Source organism: Bactrocera neohumeralis, chromosome 4 (assembly GCF_024586455.1).
Source record: "Bactrocera neohumeralis isolate Rockhampton chromosome 4, APGP_CSIRO_Bneo_wtdbg2-racon-allhic-juicebox.fasta_v2, whole genome shotgun sequence".
Classification (NCBI taxonomy): domain Eukaryota; kingdom Metazoa; phylum Arthropoda; class Insecta; order Diptera; family Tephritidae; genus Bactrocera; species Bactrocera neohumeralis.
In genome coordinates this window covers 82,439,874-82,458,404 of record NC_065921.1, presented here as the reverse complement: position 1 = coordinate 82,458,404, position 18,531 = coordinate 82,439,874, and the positions used below count along the sequence as shown (strand labels likewise).

Genomic DNA, 18,531 nt, shown 5'->3' with positions numbered 1-18,531 from the left:
AAGATTTGTCTGTTTTAAGAAGATTGAAACACTCCAGCTCTGAAAGTATTCGACGCTGTACCCGCCGGGGGAAGCAGTGGAAGAGGAAGACCTCCACTCCGTTGGAAGGACCAGGTGGAGAAGGACCTGGCTACGCTTGGAATATCCAATTGGCGCCACGTAGCGAAAAGAAGAAACGTCTGGCGCGCTGTTGTTAACTCGGCTATAATCGCGTAAGCGGTGTCTACGCCAATTAAGAAGAAGAAGAAGATTGAAATGTTACTCTTAGCCTTTTCAAATATACATATGTGCTTTTACAAAGCTTTTTTAGTCATGTGGATGGGTAATCAAATTGTCATAAGAAATAGTGTACCGAAGATTTGTCTGTTTTAAGAAGAACGAGATATTACTCTGAGCTTTTTCAAATATACATATGTGCTTTTACAAAGCTTTTATAGTTATGTGGACGGGTAAACAAACTGTCATAAGAAGGTGTGAACCGAAGATTTGTCTGTTTTAAGAAGAACGAAATGTTACTCGTAGCTTTTTCAAATATATGTGCTTTTACAAAGCTTTTATAGTCATGTGGACTTGCTACTCGGAGCTTTTTCAAATACATTATATGAGTTTTTGATACAAAACTTTATAAGTCATGACTATAGTTTTTTAGGTTACTACTGTATTTGCGTTTAGTACGAGTATTTGCCCGAAGTGGCTTGTTTACGTTCACTTCTCGTATGAGCAAAGTTCTATTTACCATTGAGGAGGATTATAGACACCTTTGTTTTGTGCCTTACCATATTTTGCTAATCTTATCACTTGAAAAAATAAACGCTTTGTCTCAAAGCCACTCACACACACACACATACACACGTAGAGCACATCCAATCAGCTGCTTCTTGTTATGATCCACGCTGCTTTCTGATGCTTTTAAGCGCTAAATGCATATCGTAATTCACGCTCAAAGGCATGCTACCTCTGCGTGCCACAATCGCTGCTGGATTAGTTTTGTCAATACACTTACACACATGCATACATTGTATAGTATTCGTATCCAAGCATCGTTGAGGTGGAAGAAGAAGCCGCTGACGTTGTGATAAGCGCGATTACAGCTGTTTACGTTTGCCGCTGAAGATCGCAACGAGAGATTGTGTTAAAAACTGAGTAGAGGGTGCGCGAGAACGTGCGCGGTCGGCAGATAAACCGTTATCGTGTAGGTGTAGCATTTTGTTCGTCGAGCGTTAGATTGAAGGAGGGAAGCGGAATATTTTTACGCACTCACTTCGATGATAGGATATTTACAGGTTGAAAAGGTGTGCTGGATGCAGAGAGAGAGAGAGAGAGAGTGATAGAGCGTGTGAGAGAGTGCATACAATTTATCAAAAGTAGCAATGTAGCAAAAACTAAAACCACATTTGATAAGAGCCCCGAGAGCTGCGACTTATTTCGACGCGAACGTAACGTCATTTGTTGTTGCAGCTGTTGTTGTGCGCTGATTAGCAGCATGTATTAGACACAGTATGGCAAGATCGGCGGCATACGCGCTATAGTAGTTAGTTAGTGTAAGCTGGTAGTGTGGGTGTTTATAAGCTGTGGCACCCACCTCAGAACGCACACAGCTCCGCACACATACTTATGTATACATATACATACATATATCGTTATATATAGTATAACCTTGTTTGTATGTATTGTGTGTTTTTATCAGAGTAATTTGAATGTCGCCGAGTGGCGAGCAATAAATAATATGTAACGTGTGCTGCTGCGCCTGTGGTTGTATGTAGCTTACTGAAATTCTTTCCTCGGCTAGCTCAGAGGCTCACTAACTTAGAGATATGTATTATTAGACGTTTAGGATTTTCCTCATTCTACTTGCACACTTCTCAGTGGCAAGACGTGATCGTCAACCGATTCGTAACGTCCGTTAACGACACTGTCGCGGCACAACGCAGCGCGATTATTCAATTCAGGCGCTGACTTTGATTCTCCAACTTTTTGCGGATTATTGGCGCTTCGCGTGTGCAACCTGATCGTTTAGCGCGTTTTCGTTCGTCTCATATGCATAACAAAGCGTTTTCAGTGTTTTTGCAGTGTGTGTGAAGATGCGTGTGTTGCGTTCGGCGGTTGCAATGTTTTGAAAAGGCTTCCCCACACATCCACACCCAACCACTTAGTCAGTAGTGGAGACGCGTGCCAGCGTTTGGACTTCCTTGTCTAGTGTTCGTTGTTCGGGTGTATTGATCGCCCCTCGTTTGAGGTGATCTCTTACAGTCACTGCACTCAACGCACTTGTGGTAGGCGCGTTGCGGAAGTGCGCAGAAGCACACACGGTAGTCGTACCTATTAGCCTTAAGAACATCAAAGTTTTGTGCGCGCAGCTGTTGGCTTATACTACATGCACAAGTGATCTTTTGGTGGACATTTTTTTGGAAAAACGCGTAAAAATGGTGGAAGGTAATTAAAAATCATAATCTTTAACAAGATTTTTAAATAAAATATGTTGAAATATTTCAAAAAATGCTTGTAGTGAAAAATATAATCTTGGAAAAATTTTGTTGATTAAAACTATTAAAAAATTTTTCTTGTTTTTTTTTAATAAAAACATAATTTTTGAAAAATTTTTTAAGAATAAATTTTGAAATATTTGAAAAAAAAGTTTTTAGTGAAAAAAATATAAAAATATAATTTTTGAAAAGTTTTGTTAGTTAAAATATTTCTTTATTTTAAGAATTCTGTGAGTCGAATTTAAAAATTAGGGCCGGACTTGTGTTACAAAAACGTAAAATTTTTAAATATTTGAAAATAAGTTTTTAATTAATTTTTTAATTTTTTGAACACAGAAAAAAAATTAATGAAAATATTTGAAAAAAAGTTTTTAGAGAAAAACATAATATTTGAAATTTTTAAAATAATTAAAATATGTTAAAAAAGTTTTTAGTGAAAACATAATTTTTGAAGTTTTTAAAATAAAAATTTGGAAATACATATTTGAAAAAAAAGTTTTAAGTGAAAACATAATTTTTGAAAAGTTTTGTTAATTAAAATATTTAAATTTTTCTCTTTTTTAAGAATTGAATAAGTCGAATTTAAATATTAGGGCTGGACTTGTGTTATAAAAGTTTATATTTTATAAATATTTGAAAATAATTTTTTTTTTTAATTTTAAATAAAAAATTCAAAGTATTTGAAAAAAGTTTTTAATGAAAAGTATAATTTTTGAAAAAATAAAAATTTAAATATTTAAAGTTTTTCACAGTTTTGAGGAATTTAATTAGTGAAATTTAAAAATTAGTGATTAAAATTAAAATTAAATGTTATTAAAAAAATTAAAAATGTTTGAAAAGCAAGTTTTTAATTAGAATTATAATTTTAGAATTTTTTTAAATAAAAACATGGAAATATTTGAAAAGAAGTGAAAAATATAGTTTTTGAAAAATCTTATTGAAGAAATATACAATTTTTAAATAAAAATTTGAAAATATTTGAAAAGAAATTTTTAGTGCAAAATATAATTTTGGAAAAATTTTGTTGAAATTTTTCATTGTGTTTTTTTTTAAGAATTTAATGTGTAAAATTTAAAATTTGTGCTAAATTTGTGTTAAAAAATTTAAAATGTGAATATTTACATATAAAAAATTGTTTTTAATGAAATATTTGAAAAGAAAAATTTTTAGTGAATAACACAATTTTTGTTAAAGTTTTCACAGTTTTTTTTAAGAATTTCGTAAGGAGAATTTAAAAATTAAATAAATTTGGATTAAAAAAAAAAATAGTGAAAAATATAATTTTTGAAAAATTTTGTAAGAATTTTTCACAGTTTTTTTTGCTTTAAGAAATTAATGAGTATAATTTAAAAATTTGTGTTAAAAAACTTTAAATTTGAGAATTTATAAAAAAATTGTTTTCAATGAAAAATTTAATTTTTAAATAAAAATTTGGCATTATCTAAAAAAAAGTTTTTAGTGAAAAACACAAATTTTGAAAATTTGTTAAATTAAAATTTCGAAATTTTTGAAAAAAAAAATTTGGTGAAAAATAAAATTTTTGAAAAATTTTATTAATGTTGTTCAGTTTTGGTTTTTTAAGAATTTAGTGAGCAAAATGTAAAAGTGTGAACTGCATTTGTGTGATAAAAATTTATTTTATTAAAAAAACAAATGTTTTAAATGAAAAATACATATGTATTTTGAGAAAAACTTAAATAAAAATTTGAAAATATTTGAAAAAAAAGTTCTAAATGAATAATGTAGTTAGCTATTAATCTAGAAATTAATGAGTAAAATTTAATATTAATGGTCTATGTTTGTGTTATCGAGAGATTAAACATTTTTTTTAATAAAAAGTGCAGTTTTTGAAATTTTTTAAAATAAAAATATTAAATCATTTTTATAGTTTTTTAAGAGTTCGATTAATTAAAAAAATTATGGTAAAAATAGTTATAAAAAAATGTTTGCAAAATTTTTTTAATTTTTATACTTTTATAGTAATTTTTTTTTGATAAAAAAATCTTACAAGCACATTAAAAAAATATAATTCGTTTTGAAAAACCGCTTTTCGCACAATTTTTACTTTTTTCCAAATGCACAAAAATTATTGTTTTAAGTTAAATTCGTTTTTAAAAACAGCTTTTCTCAAAATTTTTACTTTTTTTCAAATGCACAAAAATTATTGTTTTAGAGAAATATTTGAGGAAAAGTTGTGTGGACAAAATTAAATTTTTATATCAGATTTGTGTAATTTTTGTATTTTTAATATTTTTTTTATCAAAAAATTGTTCATGTATAAATAAAAAAATATATATTTTTTTATTAAAATAATTTGAAAAAAAAAATGCTACAGTCTAATTTTTCAATATTTTTTTTTAATTTTTTATTTGATAGAAAAATTTTTAAGTGAGTGAAAGGTTTTATTAAATTAATTTCAAAAAATTTAAAAAAAGACAATAAATATTTTTTCTAAATATTGTATTTGATAGAAATAATTTTAGGCGAAAAATTTTTAATTAAATTAGATTTTTTAATTAAATAATTTAATAAAATAAATTAATTTTTAATTAAATAATTAAAAAAATTTTTTAATATTAAAAAAATATAAATTTCAATTATTACAACGCAAATCGAATATTATCCACAGCTTAGCAGTGACTTAACGCTTCATTTAAGTTGTTTGATTTACATTTTATCTACAAAGCACACACTTCATTTGAAATGCCTTCATTAATTTTCCTATAATTTTTTAATCCGAAATTCAAGCGAATTGCCACGTGCATAGGCTTGATTAAAATTTTACACAAATCATTTCTGCTATTTCTTTTAGCAACTTCACAAATGTAATTATGTGACTTTTCCAAGCAATGCTCAAACAAGTTTCAGTTTTTTACGAATTGAAAACAGACAACATTTTGGAAAAATAAAAAATTATGAGCACCGAAATGTCAAAAAAAATAATAATTTACAGCAACTTGTTACAAATTCAGCGCAAATGCAAATAAATATTCTGATTTATTCCTAGAATCAGCTGTTGACCGGCTGTTGGCGCACACGCTGATTGATCGCACGCATTGCTGCCGGCCTAGGCAATGACTTACAGGGGCGCTGCTTAGCATAGAGTTCATTCATACTTGTCGACTGCTTGCAATGCTAATATTTTTGTATTTTTATGCACATAACTACTGTTTGATAATCGATATAGGAATATGTATGTATGTATATACGTATATATTCAGAGCGATAAAAATTTCAAAAACCTCGAGAGCAATCTATTGATTAGCAGCATTACATAAACTAATAAATATAAGTATATATAAAATATACATATATTTGCTATTTATATGCATAAATAAATTATACTAGAACGTGGAGTAATACTCTTACGCTTCTTGGCGACAATTAAAATTAATTATAGTATACAAATAATGCGGTTGCAGTTTTATAGATAAATAATCTATGTTGAAATGTGTTATTAATTATTTTTTTTTTATTCAACATACTATAGTTCCCTTCAAGGGTGATACACTGATTATCGCGTTAACCGATACAGAAACACTAAATTTTACGGAAGAAGTGGCAGAAGGAAGCTGCCTACGCCGCCCACTTATGAAGCATATCTCAGGAGCTACTAGACCGATTTCAACTTTTCATGTACGAAATATGGGTGAAATCGGTTCACAACCACGCCTTCTTCCAATATAAAGCTATTTTGAATTCCATCTGATGCCTTCTTTGTTTTTGTAGATACGATTTGTCCTTTTGAAAAATATGTAAAACGGATAGTCCTCATTTTCGGCGATCACCTCTTCATTCAATGAAATTTTTTTTCCTTTGTACATTCTTTTGAGCTCTTAGAACAGGAAATAGTCGCTGGAGACCAAATCTGATGAATATGGTGGATGCGAAAGCAATTTGAAGCTCAATTCAAGAATTTTTTGCCATCGTTCTCACTAACATGTTGAAACAGTACTTACTTTTTCTTCAAATGCGGCCATTTTTCCGCGATTTTGTCCTTCAAACGGTCCAATAACGAACGAGACCACGAATAATCCCACTTGGACTGCTAGAGACGTTGGTCCCTAGTGATGGCCAAAGCTGCTAACTAGGGATAAAAAGACCGCCATATATTAAATTATAAATTTGTTAAGCCAATATCAATTCGCCGATTTTATAGAAAGTATGGCAAGTCTGGTGAAAGCCGCTCAGTGAAAGAGAAATTGTCTAGATGCTTCCACTACATCTTCCACCTTGCAACTTTGACAAGTGTCATTCTTCAAAATAATTAGTGTCATAGACACTTTCATTGTGGTTATGTGAACATCACTAAGAGCTGGTAGTTCCATGGATCTTTTGCGTTCCACCCTGGGCCAGAAGGCTTTTGCAACCCCACAAGTGGGGTGCCCTACTGATGGCGTTCGTTGCACATGTTCCAGTTGTTTTGTGAGTGTGGTTTTCCCGAGCACCTTCCACAAGACAAATTCAGCTTGGAATACTAATAGCATAACTATGGTTTTGTAAGGCCAAAGTACTACTTGGTGAGAGTCTCCACCGTTTCCCAAAGCTCTTCTACAGCAATATAAGGCAACTAATGCCTTTCTCAGCCTCTCCTCAACATCGGGCTTCCATGATTTCATGATTTCTATCAAGAAAGAGGCAAAAGAACTTCTACTTTTCGACAGTGTGAAGTCAAGAGCTCCTTAATGAGGGAAGAGGTACATACGGTATTTTATACCTCCTGGTAAATAAAACTAGTTTAGTTTGAATTGACAGCAAGGCCGCCCAGCTAGCTGCCATATTGAGGTATCCTTGTGTAAGCTGTATCAAATTTCCATGAGAGCAACGTTTGCTGCATAGGTTTTCATCCGACAGCCTCGTCCCTGTAGTTCTTTCAGTAGGTAACATAGATTAAAGTAGATAGGGTGCCTCTATTGACCTTACGTAGTGGCCACTGACCCACTCCGCCACGACAGTTCTGTCTCAGAGCAGCGAAAATATGAGATGCTTGAGGTTCGATTCGACCTCAAACCTCCACAGAGCATCAATAACCGCTTCCGACTTCACATTATAAATTTATCCTTCGAGAAATTCCACGGAGCAGTAAGCATGTTGAGCCCTAATAACATATTTCTCGATATACTGACATGATGTGCAGGTCCATAAGTCTCTTCAGCGTTCTTAACAAAAGCGAGCATTGGCAGACTGGCCTGAAATCTTTGACATTGACATGAGAGCACTTTTCGGCCCTCGGAATGAACGCCACCCTTACCCGTCTCCCAGTCTTGGGAAGGCCTAATATAATGCAGTTCGCGTAGGTGGGGCCAACCAGCTGAGTGACACATTTACTGTGCGCTCAAGTTGTGCAGGTATGATGCCATTAGGCGCCGGAAACTTAGTTGGTTTGACGGCCATGAAGCCGTAGGCTGTATCGCCTTCCGGAAGCCCTCTGAAACGCACTTCTTCAGAAGATTGGTTCACTGGAAAGTGAGTGCCCAGGAGTAGTTTTAACGACTTCTCACTGCTCGAAACCCAGTCTTAATTATTAATTTTTGTAATTAAATTTATATTTATTAAAAAAATTACTTTTCATTAAAAACTAGATAAAGCAAAAATGAAAAAATATAATAATTTCCAATTAAAAAATTTAATTACAAAATTTAAATTTTAGTTAATTTTTTAATAAAAATTATAAGAAACTAAATTTATCTAATTATTTTGTTTAAATAAAAATTAATTAAATTAATTAAAATATTTTAGATAATTTTTTTAATTATTATTTTCTCTTGTAAAAATTAGAACAAACTAAATTTATCTAATTATTTTGTTTAACTAAAAATTTAATTTTTGTTAAAAATTAAGAAAAACAAACATTAAAAAATATTAAATTTAAACTAAAATTTGTTTAATCTTTTTTAATTACGATTTTTTCTTATAAAATTTAAAGTCCTAACAAAATATTTAAAATTTCAGTTTTTTTCGTTATTAATTTTTTCTCATCAAAAAATATCTCTCTATTTACCTATACATTTTCACCCCTCATTCACAATTTCTAACCTACTCCTTTACGCCCTCTCTCTATCTCTCTCTCTTTGCAGTTCAAGCGCGCACAGTGCTCTGGTATTTGGTTTTCATCGGTTTCGCGGTGAATTACATGATTCGCATCAATCTAAATATAACAATTGTGGAAATGATAGCCAAAAAACCGTTATTAGCGCCCACAATCACCACACAAGCGCCGCTCTTAACGAATTTCACACAAAGCGCATTCGTCAATAGCAACAACACCAACAGTATTCACGCGAATATGACTAGCAATAATGTAGCAGCGATCGTGTCTAATCACAGCTCCGAAGTGTCACTAACGTTGGTGAAAGAGCCGCGCTATTCGTGGGAGAAGCAGTTTCTCAATTCATTGGGGGTAAGTTTGAATTGCTAATTCAGCAAGAAAAAAAAAGTTATGAAATAGTGCAAAAAGGTGCGTCGAATTGACAGAGAAGCAAACGTGATCTTAGTAAATTAGTTTAATGCTTTGGAAATGTGTGTGTGTGTGTATAAATATATATGTGAGATTATGGCATTTGGCCAAGCGTCTCTTTGAAGTTACATTATGTTCTATATTACTATATATTATGTTGATTTTCTCCTATATTTTCTACGGTGATACCGAGATGCCTTCAATTCTCTGTAGAATTTCTATGAGAAATCTTTTTATAGCAACAAAAGCTATAGATGTCGATTTTCTCAATAGCTGGCGAGCAGCAAGCGCAGGCGTGAAATTTCGATACACAGATTGGCTTTTTGATGCTCTGTTTGAATGAGGCATCAGCTTTGTAGGTGACATTTTCAGCTTGTTCTTCTTTACTGGCGTAGACACCGCTTACGTGATTACCTTCTTCTTCTTTACAGGTGTAGACACCGCCTACATGGTTATAGCCGAGCGCCCTAGTCGTTCTTTCTTTTCGCTGTTTGACACCAATTGGAGATTCCAAGTGTAGCCAGGTCTTCTCTACCTGGACTTTCCAACTGAGTGGAGGTCTTCCTCTTCCTCTGCTTCCCTGGCGGATACTGCGTTGAATACTCTCAGAGCTGGATTGTTTTAATCCATTCGGACGGCATGATCTAGCCAACATAGCCGCTGTCTCTGAATTCGCTGAGTTATGACAATGTCGTAGTATATCTGTACAGCTCATCGCTCCATCGACCTCGGCATTCGCCGTGGCCAATTCGCGAAGAACCAGAAATCTTTCGCAGAACCTTTCTCTCCAAAACTCGTAACGCCGACTCATCAGATGTTGTCAAAGTCCATGCCCGTGCACCATATATCAGGACGACGTGGATGATGAGTGACTTGTAGAATATGGTCTTTCCTCGTCGAGAGAGAACTTTACTTCACAATTGCCCACTCAGTCCGAAGTAGCAGCTTTTGGCAACTGCGTTGGATTTCAAGGCGGACATTGTTATTGGTGTTAATGCTGGTTCCAAGATAGACGAAATTATCTCCGACTTCGAAGTCATGTCTTTCAACAGTGACGTGTGAGTCAAATCGCGAATGCGGTAACTGTTTGTTTGATGACAGGAGATATTTGTCCGCGTTCACAACTAGACTCATACGCTTCGCTTCTTTATTCAGTCTGGAGAAAGCAGAACGAACCGCGTGGTTGTTGATATTAATATCTTCGGCGTAGCAGCAGTTGTACCCTCTTATAGAAGATGGTACCTTCTTTATTTATCTCTGCAGCTCGTTTTGAACTACTCAGGCTAATATCGCCTTAATTCGCAGGCCAGTTCTATAACAGCGCTTCGCTTTCTCAACTCAAACGAGTTTTTGTAAGCAGCATCTCGATCGTCTGGCAATTCAAGATCGTCGCTCAGCGTGAAGATCGCCTAGGCCTTCACACTTACATATATGATTTTTCCAAGTTAAACGTTCCCAAGGCTCCCTCATGTCCTTAGCTCTTTGCCACCTTCCCATAAATTTCCATTATGGGAGATAAATTAGCGAAAGTCTCATATAACCAGGTAGATCGTTTTTGCGTCGTCCAAATGATAAAGGCTGTCAAAAAAGCAGTGCTGGAAACCAGAAACTAACTTAAAAGTCGTCTAAAGGTCATATATTTTCGTATCACTAGAAATTGAATAATCTCAAAATGTAATCATACTCGCACGACCGCGTATATTAATCGTCAAATTACTTGATTATTTTTATCGACGTGTTGTAAGAGATTGCACGCGTATTATTAGTTGCTGCCAAGTGATCAATCTTTAATCAAAAAAATAGAAACGATATGAACGTGAAATTGGCCAAAACAAATAAAAGGGAATTTCATTATAAACCATTGACATCATCCAGTACTTGAGCGCCTACTTCAAAAAGCACACGCAGCTAGGCACCCAAAATAAATACTTCCTTATCAGCAGCAAAATTAACTGTTAATTGGTTATACAAAGCCAGAAAATAATGCGTTTTACCGATTTAATTATTTATTGATTGAAGACTAGTATAGAATCATAAATTAAATGAAAATATTATAGGGTGATCCATTTTGAGGTTTCCTACTTGGGGAATGTTTACAGGTATTATCATTAAAAAGAACATTCTTTGGCTTTTATTTTTTGAAGTTTATCTCTTTCAAATGTTGGCCGCGGCTACGTCACAGATGATCCATCCCTTGTGTCGAATTATCGATAACTCTTTCGAGCATTTCGACTGGTAGTTGGCGTATGACAAGCGTGATGTTTTGATCCAAGGCCTGAATTGAAGCGGGATTGTCCGCTTAGAGTTAGATTTTATATATCATCACAGAAAAAAGTTTAACGGTGTGATAACACACGATCTTTGTAGCCAATCGACCGGCCCGAAACGTGAAATTGTTTGCTAACCGAAGCATTCTCTCAATAAATCCATTCGTTGATGCGTTTTGTGTGGAAGTGGCGCCGTTTTGTTGAAACCAAATGTCGCTGAGATCTCGAGCTTTAATTTTAGTCATCAAATAGTTGGTTATCATGACGCGATAACGGTCGCCATTGACTGTTACGTTCTCACCGGCATCATATTTGAAGAAATATGGATCGATGACTTTACCGCCAAACAAACCACATCAAACCGTTGTCTTTTTCGGCATGAAATGACAGCTCTTGAATCTCTTCAGTTTGCTGTTCGTTCCAAATGCGGCAATTTTTCTTGTTAACATAACCACTAAGCTAGAAATGGGCCTCATCGCTGAACAAAATTTGCCTCGAAGACGTCGGATCTTCTTGGAACTTTTCAAGAGCCCATAGAGCGAAGCGATAGCAAACTTAGTAAGATATTTTCGATCTACGAACTTCAGATTCGAATATTTTTCTTTTTTGATTTAAAAAATTGGAAATTTTCAACGAGAAACGAAAAGCGAAAGGGAGTAATTATTAGAACTGAACGAACTCATTGAAAACTAAACGCTCTAATGATCTAAGAACAAATACAAAGCAATTGTATGGTAATCGTTTCATTTTTGATAATCTGTTTGTGCAGCGCAAATATTATTGTAACACGAAAACAGCGATTATAACGGCAAATTCGCAGCTGTATAATTCTGGGCTGCCGTTTTCAATAGGCTTGTTTTTTAATCTACTATAAATGTATTCAAAAGCGCACAATTATGCATCGAAAGACAATAGATGTCTAATTAATATTTACACTGTATATTAAAAGGCTGTAGACATTCTAAGACTATCATCTTTTGAATACCTCTACCCCCGCGCAGTGAGCCAAAATGCGCTTTAAATAATTTACAATTGTTATAAATTAGAAGGCTTGTTTTCTGGAGGAGTTGTATGTAGGTGACAGTATTTAATATTTACGATATAACTGTTCTTTAATTAGAAATGATTATGAAACAACAGAGCATGTTCCCTTTGACAGCACTGAAGCAATAATACCCTTCATAGGTGCATTTCTAATAGCATAATGGAGGTTAAAAGATTTTTTTCATGACTTTGATCGCTCAGTTTGTATGACAGCTATAAGTTATAGTAGCCCGATCTGAATATATTTTTCGGAGATTATAATACTGCCTTGGACAATAATCTATAACGAAAAAAGTTGTTCATATAAGAACTGGATATTGAGCGATTAGTTTGTATGACAGCTATATGCTATAGTAGTCCGATCCAAACCATTTTTTCGGAGAATATATGTAGAGTTGTCTTGATATTGTCATGATATCTTTTCAAATAAAGGAGTTTTCTAAGCAAGGGCTTGATTTTGATCGATCAGTTTGTATGACAGATACAACTTTTTGTGGTCCGATATCGGCATTTTCGAAAAATGCGTAGCTCAAGAAGGCAGAAAGTGCGGTGTTCAAAAGTTTAGATCGTTATCTCAAATACTGAGTGCTTATTTCGCTCATGAACAGATAGGAAGGCGGCTATCGAACCTGACGGGCTCGACTTCGATCGCCACGCTGTTCTTTATAGGGTCACCGACGTTTCTTTCTGCGTGTTACAAACTTCGTGGCTAACTTAATCGACCTTGTTTAGGGTACAAAAACTGTAGACATCGTATTGTTTAACTTGTCGGTTTTATCGCACCTTATAATAAACTATTTTAATACTCATTACTAAAAGTATTAGACTTTCTCTAGTATTTCCTTATCAGCAGCAGCATAGCGGTAAGCAGATTTCACAATTACGTACTACTTGAAGTACTTAAACTGCTACTCATATTTTATACAATTCTTTATTTTACTTTTTGTTGGGTTATCTAAATAAAATTCATATGAAAGCATTCATAAAATTAAGGAATTAAGGCATGATGAACACTTAGATGTGTGGGTGGCTACAATTGGGGTGACTGGAAAGTTTTTTACACTTAAGCTTGCTGTTTGAGGGTTGGTTGTTAAGTTTTTTTAAACGGTAAAGAGCTTTTCTTTGTCTAAACTGGCTGTCAAGCGAAAAATAACCTTCAACTATTTTGGAAAACATCTATCTTTGGCCAGAGCCGGCATCTTTTATGGTATGTCTTTCGATTTCAAACATATTTAGTAGTAGATTGTGGGAAGACGATAGGCTTAGCAGAGTAAAACAAGTCTCTAAATAGAGAAAAAGGAAGAACTGGCTTGGTATGGAGCTTGCTTCTCTTTTATAGAGCCAGCTAACAGCCAGCTTCCCGCGAGATTACATTATGACTGTTAAATCACATCACATCGCGGTGCGAGTGTCACCTAAGCACTGACCAGGCACCGGGCCTGCTTTTCTTTTGTAGAGCCAATTAACAGCCATCTTTCTGCGAAATTACATTATGACTGTTAAATCACATCACTGTTAGAGCCAGCCAACAGCCAGCTTCCCGCGAGATTACTTTATGACTGTTAAATCACATCACTGTTAGAGCCAGCTAACAGCCAGCTTCCCGCGAGATTACATTCTGACTGTTAAATCACATCACATCGCGATGCGAGCATCAGCTAAGCATTGGCCAGGCACTGTGCCTGCTTTTCTTTTATAGTGCTAGCTAACAGCCAGCTTCCCGCGAGATTACATTATGACTGTTAAATCACATCACTGTTAGAGCCAGCTAACAGCCAGCTTCCCGCGGGATTACATAATGACTGTTAAATCACATCACATCGCGATGCGAGCGTCAGCTAAGCATTGGCCAGGCACTGTGCCTGCTTTTCTTTTATAGTGCTAGCTAACAGCCAGCTTCCAAAAACAACGAGTTGATGATTCTGTTCAGTGTTTAAAGATGTTCAAGCTTAATAAACCAGAGTTTTTTCGTCGATATGGGACAATGGATGAAACATGGCTCCATCATTTTTCTCCGTAGTCCAATCAACAGTCTTTCGAGTGCATATCACACGATGCACCCGCTCCTAAGCTTGGAAAAACACAACAGTCCACTTGCAAGGTAAGACGTTTGTATTTTGGGATGCGCATGCGATGAATAGTGAAGTCAATGTACAGTGTCACAAGTCAGTGAAAACAATGGCCAAAAATCACGAATTGGGTTTCGAATTTCTTCCGCATCCACCGCATTCTACAAATTATGGCCCAGCGAATATTTCCTCTACTTAGATCTCAAAATAATGCTCGCTGGGAAAAAAGATTTCGTCGAAAGAAGAGATGAACGCCGAAACTGAGGCCTATTTTGAAGCAAAGAACAAATCGTTCTACAAAAATTATGTCGAAAAGTTGAAGAGTCTGAATAATCAGTGTATCGTCCTTGAAAAGAAAGAAAAAATTATTGCCAAAAAATGTGTTTTACTATGGTAGACTGGGGACAATTCGATTGTTCAAGAAAACATGCAGCCTCAAACTCGTTGGAACTGACATTATTATCTCTCGTTTCAAAGAAACTACAACAGTGTCGTTTATAAAATCAAGCAGTCGAAAGAAAATCCACATTTTCTTAAAATAAATATTTAATATGCTTGTAGAGAATTCTTAACGTCGACTTTCACTTGAAAACATGCAAAAACAATAAACACTTGCCAGTTTCTATTTTTCGAAATTATCTAGAGATTATATATCTTTAAGTAAATACTATTTTAGTAAACATACTAAGATTAGATTACCAAATAGACAAAAGAATGCACCTAAATAAACCACACGCGCTTACAAAGTGGTTGTTTTAGACACTTAAAAGCTTGAGGCATTTGACACGCACTGTTTTTTTATAACAGTATTTTTGTTTGAACACACTACAAAGAAGTTTATGTAGACGAACCGTTTATTTGCACATTTTATTTGTGTTTACCAAGCTCATAACCTCACTAATACGCTTATTTACTTTTTTATTACTTCACACATACATACACACATAATAGATACATTACGAAGCGGATGGTTTCGGCTGGAATGAGTATCAGCAGGGAATGGTTTTAGGCTCGTTTTATTGGTTACATTGGCTCACGCAAATTCCCGGTGGTATTTTGGCTAAAAAGTATGGCACGAAGTTGGTCTTCGGTCTATCGAATGCCGTCGGCTGTTGGATCTGTTTCATCATACCATTAGCCGCCTATTGGAATTATCAGCTGCTCTTATGGTTGCGTATACTACAAGGACTCGTAACGGTATGTTAAATGCCAGCTTTATAAAAAAAAAATAATAATAATAATAAGATTTTAAAATACTACTACTAAAGGGTTTATCATGGCCAGCTATGCATCACATGACCGGCAAATGGATACCGCCGAATGAGCGCAGCAAATTCGTCACCGCTTACTTGGGCAGTTCGGTAGGTGTCGCTGCATTCTATCCCTTATTTGGTTATGTTATGCATTGGACCTCATGGGAGTGGGTATATCTGATGTGTGGCGTCATTGGCACTGTATGGTGGTGTTGTTGGCTTTACTTTGTCTACAACACACCAGCGGAGCATCCGCGCATCAATAGCTCGGAACTGCGTTATATTGAGAAGTCATTGGGCACTTCGGTGCACCATGCCAATCTGCCTCCGACACCATGGCGGCATATACTCACATCACGAGGTGTCTGGCTGAATGTGATCGCACAGTGGGGCGGCATTTGGGGTCTATTCACGATGATGACACAGGCGCCAACATACTTTCGTGTTATACATCATTGGAACATACGCGCGGTGCGTGATTTATTTTTGTTTTGTAATCATTTTGTCATTACACTATTTTCTTCTTATATGCTCTGCAGACCGGTTGGCTCTCCGGCTTTCCACATTTAATGCGTATGCTCTTCGCTTTTGTCTTCTCCATGTTGGCTGACTATTTGTTGCGTACGGATAAGATTAAGCGTACGAACTTGCGAAAATTGGCAACAGCGATTTGTAAGTGCAACGTTGCATGATTTCGCAGCGCGCTGTTCACTCAAAAACATTTTATTTACGTTTTCGTAGGTTTAATTGTGAATGGCATTATGGTCTTGTGTCTGGCTTGGTTTGGCTATAATGCGATGGCAGCAATTGTTTTCCTCACGCTATCTTTAATGTTCCACGGCGCAGTTTCATCGGGTCCTCTAGCCGCCATTGTCGACATGTCTCCCAACTATGCGGGTATAGTTATGGGTATTAGCGGTTCGATTTCCGTGCTTCCAGGTTTCATATCATCCTATCTTGTAGGCGTTATGACGTTGGGCAATGTAAGTTCCTGTTGCGTGTCATTTTTTTGTGTTATAGTTCATTATATGGTTTAATTTCTCCGACAGCAAACAATCGAGGCTTGGCGTAATGTGTTTCTGCTCTGCGCGGGCATGTTGATTGGTTGTGGTGTGCTCTACGTATTTTTCTCCGATTCAACGCTGCAAGATTGGAACTCACCGAAACGTGCTTTAGTTATTGATCCGAAGGAGTTGGAATTCTTGCATACGAAGATCACAAACGAGAATGAGAAGCATAGTAATAATGCGGAGAAGAACCCTGACTATAAATGTGCGAGTTGAGTGAACTTGGCTGTGCTTGTTTATGCTTTGTTGAATTTATTTAGTTGCATTTTGTAGTGTTAAGTAAAGTTCTATGTTGTTATTGTATTATGTTTAGCATAAGTTGTTAATTTTAGTAAAATCTACTCAAAGCTGTTAATAATTATTAAACTTAGTATTAAGAAAGTCTGATTAAAATTCACGAAAGCAAAAACTTCAAATTTTGTATTTAATTTAAAAAGCTGATACTACGAAATAGGAGGTAGATGAAATAAAAGAGAAGCTTTGAATCGGTTTGTTGGGGGTAATTTTTCGTCAGAGAAAAATTAGCATTGTGATGTACGAGTTGACACAAACTTAGTTCCACAAACTTAAAGCCTACAGACTGAAACAAATCGAATATTTTGACGTGAGAAGTTTTAATTGAAAATTTGGGTTTTTTTTTTGGATTACTTTACCCTTGAGGAGTACCTTTGTAGTAGTATAATGCAATGGTATACAGACGGCACGGAAACGGCAGGTGGAATTGGGGTTGGTATAGTGAGACCATGTACGAAACTGTCGGTGGCCATGGTCTGGTTTCCAAGCATTTTTAAGCTGAAGTGTACGCCATTAGCAGGTGGGCTGAGATCATTCTACAAAAAGAAATTATCATGGGGAAAGAATAGCCGTTCTCGGTGATGGTCCAACGGCACTTCAGGTAATCTCGTCTGTTCAAATTAAATCAACAATGGTATTGGAGTGTATAAAAGTGCTTAATAGGGTTGCCACTGGAAACAATGCTACTAACTACATCGCTGGGCGCAGAGGAATCAATGGAAATGAGCTGGCCGATATCCAAGCGAAAGAAGGTGCGGCAACAGTCCGATAGGACAAAAATCGTTCTTCGCTGTGCGTCCCCACACATTACGAGAGGAGCTACACAAAGAGGAAAGAGTCTGTGGAAAACGCGACTTTCATCAAGTGCCTGGGCTTCAACAGGTAAGAATGTTTCTGGGAGTGTGTGATACAAAATGTTAAAGAAAGGTTCCTAGAAACAAATTAAGACAGTTAGTAGGATTTTGTACAGATCACTGCAGGCTGCGATGTCGTCTGCACAGATTAGGGTACTGTTCCACGGATCCATGTCGACCAAAGGTTAGAGATACCAAAGCACATACTCCTGAATTGACGTAATCGCAAGAAGAAGTAATCGGGCAGGCAAGCGGGGAATTAAATCCGACGAGAGAAGACATTAGAACCATTAACCGAGGAGCTTTGCTAAGCCTCTTTGATATAACTATGTTAAATAGACAACAATTTCGTGAAAAACAACTCGGATATTTGAATTTTTATGTGATAAATTTCGAGGGATGGGATGCATACCGTGAGTTAAAGAGATAAGCGAGACGCATTTACGGACATAAAAGAGAGAGGCTGCTATCGACAGCACGAAAAGGAACTACCCCTATGCGGCTATGTCTGAACTTGTTATCCCTGCAAAGCTAATACGGCTATGTAAGCTGACATTGAGCAACACCAAAAGTTCCGTCAGGATCAGAAAGAACCTCTCCAAGCCTTTCGATACCAAGCGACGTTTAAGACAAGAAGGCTTTCTATCATGTGACTTCTTCAATATATTGCAGGAGAAAATAATTTGAGCGGCAGAGCTGAATACCGCCGATGATATTGATAGTTGAGCTCAACAACCACGCTG

The 18,531-nt window shown here is 35.6% G+C and overlaps 1 protein-coding gene across 1 annotated transcript; it reads left to right on the top strand.

Moving 5' to 3' along the window:
* The first annotated feature begins 1,832 nt into the window (after window positions 1-1,832).
* Window positions 1,833-17,056, top strand: LOC126755584 (sialin). The gene is made up of 7 exons (XM_050468263.1): window positions 1,833-2,433; window positions 8,561-8,883; window positions 15,272-15,517; window positions 15,589-16,044; window positions 16,113-16,245; window positions 16,315-16,556; window positions 16,623-17,056. Exons 1-7 carry the CDS (start codon window positions 2,424-2,426, stop codon window positions 16,854-16,856), a joined length of 1,644 nt encoding a protein of 547 aa, XP_050324220.1. The 5' UTR covers window positions 1,833-2,423; the 3' UTR covers window positions 16,857-17,056.
* Window positions 17,057-18,531: the final 1,475 nt, after the last annotated feature.